General features: G+C 41.2%; 1 protein-coding gene across 1 annotated transcript in view; it reads left to right on the forward strand.

Annotated features, from left to right (window-relative positions):
- Positions 1-8,871, forward strand: part of CD37 (CD37 molecule) — an 87,718-nt gene extending 78,847 nt beyond the window's left edge. Inside the window, exon 9 of the mRNA XM_069742376.1 lies at positions 7,720-8,871. Within this exon, the coding sequence (XP_069598477.1) occupies positions 7,720-7,797 (78 nt within the window). The 3' untranslated portion in view covers positions 7,798-8,871. The remainder of the gene's footprint in view (positions 1-7,719) is intronic.
- Positions 8,872-10,323: the final 1,452 nt, after the last annotated feature.

Genomic DNA, 10,323 nt, shown 5'->3' on the forward strand with positions numbered 1-10,323 from the left:
AGTGCTTCTCACTAAATTACAATATCATCAAAAAGTTAATTTATTTCAGTTCTTCAATACAAAAAGTGAAACTCGTATATTATTTAGAGTCATTACAAATAGAGAAATAAAACACTTGAAATAGATTACTGTTAATGTTGATGATTATGGCTTACAGCCAATGAAAACCCAAAAGTAATTATCTCAGTAAATTAGAATAATTACCGCAACAAAAACACCTACAAAGACTTCCTAAGCATTTATCAAGGTCCCTTAGTCTGCTTCAGTAGCTCCACAATCATGGGGAAGACTGCTGACTTGACAGATGTCCAGAAGGGAATCATTGACACACTCCACAAGGAGGGTAAGACACAAAAGGTCATTGCTAAAGAAGCCGGCTGTTCACAGAGTGCTGTATCCAAGCATATTAATGGAAAGTTGAGTGGAAGGAAAAAGTGTGGTAGAAAAAGGTGCACAAGCAACCGGGATAACCACAACCTGGAAATCATTCTTAAGAAAAGGTCATTAAAAAGTTTGGGGGAGATTAACAAGGAGTGGACTGGTGCTGGAGTCATTGCTTCAAGAGCCACCACACACAGACGTATCCAGAACATGGGCTACAAGTGTCGCATTCATTGTGTCAGCCGCTCATGACCAATAGACAATGCCAGAAGCGTCTTATCTGGGCCAAGGAGAAAAAGGACTGGACTGTTGTCAGTGCTCCATGGTGTTGTGTTCAGATGAAAGTAAATTTTCATTTCATTTGGAAATCAAGGTCCCGGAGTCTGGAGGAAGAGTGGAGAGGCCACAATCCAAGCTGCTTGAGATCTAGTGTGACGTTTCCACAATCAGTGATGGTTTGGGGAACCATGTCATCTGCTGGTGTAGGCCCACTATGTTTTATCAAGCGCAGCCATCTACAAGGAAATTTTAGAGCACTTCATACTTCCCTCTGCCGACAAGCTTTTTGGAGATGGAAATTTCATTATCCAGCAGGACTTGGCACCTGTCCACACAAACAAAAGTACCAATACCTGGTTTAAAAACAACAGTATCACTGTGCTTCATTGGCAGCAAGCTCACCTGACCTTAACCCCATAGAGAATTGTCAAGAGGAAGATGAGACACCAGACCCAACAATGCAGATGAGCTGAAGGCTGCTATCAAAGCAACCTGGGCTTCCATAACACCTCAGCAATGCCACAGGCTGATCGCCTCCATGCCACGCAGCATTTACTGAACATACAGTTCAGTAGGCCATCATTTTGGATTTTAAAATCATTTTTCAAGCTGGTGTTATAAACTATTCTAATTTACTGAGATAATGACTTTTGGGTTTTCATTGGCTGTAAGCCATAATCATCAACACCAACAGAAATAAACACTTGAAATAGATCACTCTGTGTGTAATGTCTCTACATAAAATATGAGTTTTCACTTTTGGTGTTGAAGATCCAAAATAAATTAACCTTTTGATTATGTTCTAATTTAATGAGAAGCACTTGCATTTGGAATACAAGGACAGACATTTTTCTATACTGTCTTTCCCTATCTCTGAAAGGATTGTGTTGCACATGTTGGGCAGCAGATAATTCCAAAGAGCCAACGAGCAAAGGAATAGCAGCGCAAAAGGAGAGTAATGGCAGCAGTAAAGCCTGCCATACACATTATATGTCTATCAGTGGTGGTTTGAACAGTGGCCATCTCGGTTGTCTCTCCGATACACAGGCGCACTTGTTCAGCCTGCGTTCTTTATGAGAGAGCCATCACTAGACATGTTGGGTAGTGGCTTATCTCTGGGAGACAATCCGAAATTAGACATGCCTGATAGGGATTTCCTCTGACGATGAGGGCTCTCCTACACATTAGATGTGGTATTCTAGGTCCCCAACTCCAGTCCTCAAGGCCCACCAACAGGTCATGTTTTCAGGATTTCCTTAGTCTTGCCCAGGTAATAATTGCATCACCTGTGCAATGCAAAGGAAATCCTGAAAACATGACCTGTTGGTGGGTCTTGAGGACTGGAGTTGGGGACCTCTGTTCTAGGTGATCCCTCTGAAATAGCCGAGGCTGAGCCATAATTCAGACACAGTCTATAGACAAGAGTTGTGCTGTTTCTTCTTCTATGTCTGTGTGTTTGCAGTGATGGTTTTTGCTTTGTTTGCCACTATTACGGTATTTTATACTTGCCTGACAATAAACCCGTAAATCACTGTGCTAATATCTGCAGTTTTTTGTGTCCTTGCTCTACAGAGACTTTTATTCGGAGTACTGGCAAGGTAACTAACATGGACAAAAATGACTGATGTGGCTTTTTGACCTTCTATCCTGGAGTCTGTATGACTTCTCAGTCCTCACCTTGGCTATGTATTTAACCTCTGGATAACAATGAAAAAAACGCCAATATTTCCATCAATGGCATCACAATATCCGGTGCTTTTGCTGCTGTTGCTCTGCGCTAAATGATGGCTACTTTGCCGAATTTGTTCAGAGGATAGAGCATATTTGCCAAGTGTCCTGGAAAAAGAAGGGATCTCCCATATTGATAGGAGATTGGGCAGGGCTCCCTGCCACCACATATGACACCTGCTAAGCAACATTTTCTGGTGAAAAGAGTAAGATAAATATATTATGCACTGTGTAAAGAATTACTATATCAGATACCAACAATACCAAAGCTCCACCATGCTGCTCACAGGTTCTCCTACATCTACATTTGTTTGGCAGCTGATATAATTTATTCATTCCATAATATATAAGCTAGGATCATACATATAGTTCTATTTTTAAGCTAACACAAATATAGATAGAATAAAGAGACATATCCGTGCAGTGCACAGATATGAGAGTAACAGGGAAGGAGCGTTGCTTGTCCCGGGTGGTGGTCAAGCCCATTACCTCGTGCAACCGACAACCGTGCAAAATATAAATGTGAGGGTGACCATCAGCTGTACTATCCCATCGTCTGGCTGGCATCGGGCTGCAGTGTACCCCAAGAGGGCAATGCAATAGAGAACAGGAGAGCAGTAGTAGTGACTGTATTGCACTTATATATCATAAAGAATTACAGTAATAAATCGAAAACACCAACCCACCCAAGTCCCATTACAGAGAGAGAAGAAAAGAAAGAGAAAGGAAAGAAAGGAAGGGAGGAAGGAAAAAATGGAAAGAAAGGAAGGGAAGGAAGAAAGAAAGAAAGAAAGAAAGAAAGAAAGAGAAGGAAAGAAAGAAAGAAAGAGAAGGAAAGAAAGAAAGAAAAGAAAGAAAGAAAGAGAAAGAAAGAGAAAGAAAGAAAGAGAGAAAGAAAGAAAGAAAGAAAGAGAAAGAAAGAAAGAGAAAGAAAGACAGGGAGGAAAGAAAGACAGGGAGGAAAGAGAAAGAAAGACAGGGAGGAAAGAGAAAGAAAGACAGGGAGGAAAGAAAGAAAGAAAGAAAGAAAGAAAGAAAGACAGGGAGGAAAGAAAGAAAGAAAGAAAGAAAGAAAGACAGGGAGGAAAGAAAGACCGGGAGGAAAGAAAGAAGGAAAGAAAGAAAGAAAGAAAGACAGGGAGGAAGGAAAGAAAGAAAGACGGGGAGGAAAGAAAGAAAGAAAGAAAGAAAGACAGGGAGGAAAGAAAGACAGGGAGGAAAGAAAGAAAGAAAGAAAGAAAGAAAGAAAGAAAGAAAGAAAGAAAGACAGGGAGAAAAGAAAGACAGGGAGGAAAGAAAGACAGGAAGGAAAGAAAGACAGGGAGGAAAGAAAGACAGAAAGAAAGACAGGGAGGAAAGAAAGAAAGACAGGGAGGAAAGAAAGAAAGAAAGACAGGGAGGAAAGAAAGAAAGAAAGAAAGAAAGACAGGGAGGAAAGAAAGAAAGAAAAAAAGAAAGACAGGGAGAAAAGAAAGAAAGAAAGAAAGAAAGACAGGGAGGAACGAAAGAAAGAAAGAAAGAAAGAAAGAAAGAAAGACAGGGAGGAAAGAAAGAAAGAAAGAAAGACAGGAAGGAAAGAAAGAAAGACAGGGAGGAAAGAAAGAAAGAAAGACAGGAAGGAAAGAAAGAAAGACAGGGAGGAAAGAAAGAAAGACAGGGAGGAAAGAAAGAAAGAAAGACAGGGAGGAAAGAAAGAAAGACAGGGAGGAAAGAAAGAAAGACAGGGAGGAAAGAAAGGGAAAGCTAGTAGTATTTTTTAATTGTACTTATGTATCAAAAACAATTATAGTACAAAAAAAGAGGATAGAAATAATCACCCGCCCAAATCTCATTAAATCCTCCTACTGGAGAGAAAGAGGAAGGAAGAGAAATGAGGAGGAAAGGAAAAAAAGGGAAGGAAGGCAGGCAGGAATGAAAGAAAGAAATAAAGAAAAAAAGAAAGAGAAGCATTGTAGGAAAGAAGAAAAATGAGCATAGTTGAATTCAAACCATGTTTACCAGAAGGAAGAAAAGGTAAGGTGAGAAAGAAAGAGTGAAAAAAAGAAAATGAAGGAGAGATTGTAGGAAGAAATAGAACTTGTTTGCGGGTTGTAGCGCACAAAGTTAGGTGGTGATGTCTCTGTTGTACAGGGGCACAGGAGTTACACAACAGCAGCATGTTCACTGGATGGTGGGTACGGGGCAGTTCTCTTGGCTCTGTATGGACCTCTCTGGTGTTTCCCTGTTCCTATAAAGGTGCTCCCCTCCCAGCTTGCTGTAGGAAAGTCTTCATCTAATGTAGCGGAGCAGCATCCTGACCTCTGCGGTCTCTGCCTCATCCACATCACTATAGGGCCGTTCCCCTGTGGACACTTGAGCAGCGTTCTTCATGTCTTCATGTCCGTGTTCTTCATATCTCCATGAGGATACGCAGCCAATAAGACTACATCACATTCAGACTTTTCTTTTGCTATCGGAAGCTTTCATCATCTCGGACCCCACCATGGCGCTGTGAGGGCTCTCGCCTGGCCTGTGGCCTCCAGTTACCTAGAAACTTCTGTGATGCGAGCAGGTAAAATGAGGCACACACTTAGATAGGAGAAAAAAGGATCATCCCCCCGCTGCCGCAAGAAGAATTTAAGAAATTGTAGAGGTTTTCAACGTGGTTTATTCTACGCGTTTCAGGGTTCAGGTGACCCCTTCATCAGGACATACCACAAATATTCTACGCGTTTCAGGGTTCAGGTGACCCCTTCATCAGGACATACCACAAATATTTGTGGTATGTCCTGATGAAGGGGTCACCTGAACCCTGAAACGCGTAGAATAAACCACGTTGAAAACCTCTACAATTTTTTAAATTCTTCTTGCGGCAGCGGGGGGATGATCCTTTTTTCTCCTATCTAAGTGTGTGCTTCAATCAGGTCCTGCACTGACCTGTGGACCTGCAGCAGCCGCCATTAATATATGTCCTTCCTTCAATCTCACCAGGTGAGTAGTTTTCTTGGTGGGCAACTTTGTGTAACGTTTGATAAGACCCTATTTGCACTTTTGTGTCTCCCTCTTTTCACTGACCAGATAAAATGAGGGACATTCCCTGTGCTGGTTATAATGTGGTGACGTGATCTCATCGTCAGCTTCTTTCTGTCTGCACAAAACCTGAATATATGAGTCATTGCCACCACCAATGTACAGTATATAGATTTTTCAATATACATAGTAGTACGAGTTAATGTAATATTTGGCCCTTTGCCACCATTCATCCTCATGGGGGCACCTACTCCCTCCATTAAACTTTTGAACCAGGACAGCTGTGATGTGAGGCCCCTGCATTGAACTAGACCCAATGTGCTGCACCTGTTGTAATAGCTGAGATCATTTAATAGACAGTCGGTAACATTTATTAGTAATGCTGTACAAAATGTAAGAAAACAAATAAAAATACACCACAATACTTGTAAAAATGTTTGAAATGCACATTGTCATTCGTTACAAGAGTTTAAGGTGGTTGTCTGGGACTCTAACATTGATGGAGTTATCCATAGGATAGGTGATCAATGTCTGATCGGAGGGGGTGCGACGCTCGGCACTTCCGCCAATCAGCTGTTCCCTGTGTCGGCAGTGGCCGGAACTCCACAGCTCCATCGGCTGTATAGTGGCTGTGACTGGTACTGCACATACGCCCCTTAATCACTAGGGGGTGCAGTACCCGGCTATGGACACTATTGCGTCAGTGGAGTTGTGTAGCTCCATAACAGAGCAGTTCTGGCTGCCGCCGACACCAGGAACACCCCCACTGATCTAATATTGATGACTAATAGTGATGAACGAATATACTCGTTACTTGAGATTTCTCGAGCACGCTCAGGGGTCCTCCGAGTATATTTTAGTGCTCAGAGTTTGTTTTTCTTGCCGCAGCTGGATGATTTACATCTTTTAGCCAGCATAAGTACATGTGGGGGTTCCCTAGCAACCAGGCAACCCCCACATGTACTTATGCTGGCTAACAGATGTAAATCATTCAGCTGCGGCATTAAAAACTAAATCTCCCAGCACTAAAAAATACTCGGAGGACCCCCGAGCATGCTCGAGAAATCTCGAGTAACGAGTATATTCGCTCATCACTGATGACTAACCATAAGGATAGGCCATCAATGTTAAAGTCCCCGACAACCCCTTTAAAAAACATAGAAGAAAAAATCTGCTCTCCACACATAGTAGCGACATGGGAGAAGTGATTTGCATTAACTTCCTCCTGCCGAAATCAGAGACCGATTTCACATGTACTCGATGCCACCATATTACATTTTTCTCAATTGGCTGTTTAAACAATTTTTGCATTTTTTTTCTTCTCGTGTATACATGAGGCTTAATTTTCATATAATTTTCATATTTCTGATATTGGTATAAAATGTAAAGAAAAACTGCAAAATACATGTCTACTTTTCACCGCTAAAAACCATTCAAAATTGAGTTCCCTTTTCCGTCAAAATTATTTCTATATGTTGGACATAATTTATTTTTTTCCGAAGGGGTTAAAACTGTAAACAGCGATTCAGATTGGCAGTGACTTTATTTTTAGTTCAGTTTTTTTCTTTCTCTTTTTCTTTCACACATTGGCGTGAATAAAATAAAAAATAATTATATTAAATATTAAATAAACAATACATACATTAGTGAATAAATAAAGTATATAATAATAAATAACAAGATAAAAAATATATATATAAATAAGTAAATTAATAATATGTCCCCCATAAGGTCTTAAAAGATATTTTGCGGGTCATTTTAACATTCATTTTTATTACTGATTTATCCTGTAACTAGGTTGGTATATTAGACACAGTTACAGGGGAAATGAAGCCTCCTGGCTGCATAGCAATGCTGACTGGGTCTTCTATGACCCACCAACTCATGATCACTTCAACCAGAAACCACATGAGCAACTGGTTCAGAATTTAGAAGGTAAACCTGGTAATAAACAATGCTTTTCTTCTCTGTGGAGAGTCCGGCCCCTGCAGCTGCATGAGTTCCTACAAGCTGCATACTTTGCACTGACATTTTATAATGTCAGTGCAAAGTAAAGTGTGGACAATACAAAAGTAGTTCTATGCTGTGATTTTTTTTTTTCATTTTTTTTTTTTAACCATTTTACCCCAGTTATATATTTTTCTCTAGTCTCACAGTACGTTATATGGTTAAGAAAATGGTGTCGTTCAAAACTACCAACTTGTATTGCAAAAAACCAAGCCCTCATGCATCTAATATAACAGAAATTTGCTATTTTTCTTGCTCTGATCCGATGCTCAGCGACGTCTCTAACCTGTATATCCTTTCTCATCTGTTCCGCAGCTCTTTGTCATGACGTTGTCGATGTGTCTGTGTAGGAATCTGGACCAAAACTACAACAAGCTCGCCCGCTATTCCTAAAAGACTGTTCAGCTTCTTGGCACTGCCCAAGAAAGAGGAGAATGGAAACTGCGCATCCAACCAAAACCAAAAACAAACTGCATGCTCCTGCTCATCTTGTTGATGGCACAAGTCCTTCCCCATTGATGGCCAATTTGCGAAACGTTTGAAGCTTCAGGACTTCACGCAAGGTCCTACATCATCTCTTTGTGGACAGCAGGCTCTGCTCACCGTTCAGGCCCCATATTTTGGAATATTTAATACCTTACCAATTGCAGTATTTAGGCCCAGGGGATGAACTCTGAACTGCCAGGCAATCAATCCTCCTTGAGCGCCTTTTTTTATGTCACTTCTTTAAGACAATAGTGACATCTAGAGGTCATTGTGTGTATAACAAAGACTTTTTTTTAATTTTTTTTCTTCCGATGTTACAAGGATCGAAATATAGATCCAACCAACAATACAAAAAAAAAAGTTATTCTAAGGAATAAGTTACTATTGTATATAGATATACATGTGGTTCACATCGTCATACGTGTGTTGTTCTGTTGTGACTTGCGCAGTGGTTGTGATTGTTCTTTATGCCTGTTTTATACAAATATAAGTCATCATCCAACTCTTGAATCTGATTTTTTTAGAATTTATAAGCAATTATCAAATTCCATTGAGATATAATTTGTATGTTACATTCCTATACCAGCCATTTCATTACTTGTCAAGGCATCCCAACAAGTGTGACAGGTGTAAGATAGAAAAGTGTACAGAAATATTGAGGTGCAATTACTTTTGCAACATTTTTTTTAAACTTTTCCACAATTTATCAAAAGTGGCAGCAAACTGGCACCATAGAGAACTGTATAAGAATCAATTTATAACAAGTCCACACGCTTTAGACCAAACTCAGAAAATTGTGATTGGTGGTCCGGGTCTGGTCCATGATTTCTGGACTCCCTGGAATTGTTCTCTAAAAATACTTAGTGGAAATAAATAGTATAACACATAGTAGTTCTGATAGTTTTGGTTAATGTGAACAAATCTAAAATATTCATGATCATCTCTTGTGTACTGCATGTGAATAAAATGATATGAATCATTTATGATGTGTTATTTATAGGTGATTTAATGAGCGCACTCTACAGATTTTCTTGGATGAACTCTATCCATGGTTTTCACAGATAACACTCATACCCCTAAGATATTTTATGGTACCGTGCACATGTCCGATTTTATTTCCTAGGACCCAATGGTTCACAGTCAAAATATCGGCAGTGCAAGTTTGTTGTGAAAAAAAAATGGACAGCACTTGGATGACATCAGAGCGCAGTCCGATTTTCACGGATTGTCACAATGGAGAAGATGGTAAACCTTCTCTCGGATAGGATCAAACTCTATAATTGGACCACTTTTCTCGGGTATGGAGAAATTGGTTGTGTGCACCTACCCCTATTGTGAATATAATAAAGAAGGAACTGGGCCCATATAGAGGGATTCCCCAAAAAGTTTAACCCCGACAACCTCTTCCCTAGAGGAGCCACTATTCTATCTTATAAAAAGGAGAAGGGGATGAGCATGCTTTGTCCTAGGAATAAGGATTTACGTGATCTGGCATCAGAAGGGGAAACCTACTTTGAGTTTTGGGGCTCCTTCTTTATCAATGATTTACCCTGCCCAGGGCCCTTGTACCCACCACTAGAGTTGAGCGACCTTGACCTTTTTAGAGTCGAGCCGGGTTTCGCGAAACCCGACTATCTCAAAAGTCGGGTCGAGTGAAATCGGCCGATTATGACGTAAAGTCGGGTATCGACCGAAACACGAAACCCAATGCAAGTCAATGGGGCAGCATAGTCGGCAGTGAGTGGGGGCCAGGAAAACACCTACACTGCCCATTTTAATGTCAAAACCATCCATTCTTCTTAATGAAGCTTGTCAAGCGTAATTTACCTTATAATAATTGGAAGGCATTTGAAATTGGGGGTCATTTGGCTAAAGTTGTGGTGGGTAGGGCTGGTTCAAGTAATTAGTGGGCCCAGGAAATCTGGACCACGTCACGGCAGTGGAGCAGGGAGAGGTAAGTATTTCAACTTTGCAAGTGCTGTGAACCTGAGCAAGCAGGGGGGGCCCACTCGTTGGCATTGGCACTGGCACAGGGCCCCTCAAAGTACAGCGGTGTGTTTGCACGGCGGGGGCGCCTCCCACCGGCAGCAACACTTTTGCGTACCATGAGAGGCCCTGTGCCAGTGACGTCGCCAACTAATATTCCTCCCCCCACCTGATGAAGGAACCTGCACTTTCATCTGCACCTTCCTGTTTGTCCCCGTGTAAGGTGGTATTGTATGCGGGAAGGGGGACCTGACTTTCAGCAGGGTCACAATCTTGCAGTGTAGCGTGCACGGGAAATGTTGCGTTATGGGTCAATGTACCAGCAGACTCATCTATCACTGGCTGGGCAATGGGCAGGATGAGGAGGAAACACAGATATAGGCCCAAAGAATAAAGTGGGCTAAATGCAGTTCAAAATTGGTAACACAGGACTAATCAGGGGGCATT

Source organism: Ranitomeya imitator, chromosome 10 (assembly GCF_032444005.1).
Source record: "Ranitomeya imitator isolate aRanImi1 chromosome 10, aRanImi1.pri, whole genome shotgun sequence".
NCBI classification, from domain to species: Eukaryota; Metazoa; Chordata; class Amphibia; order Anura; family Dendrobatidae; genus Ranitomeya; species Ranitomeya imitator.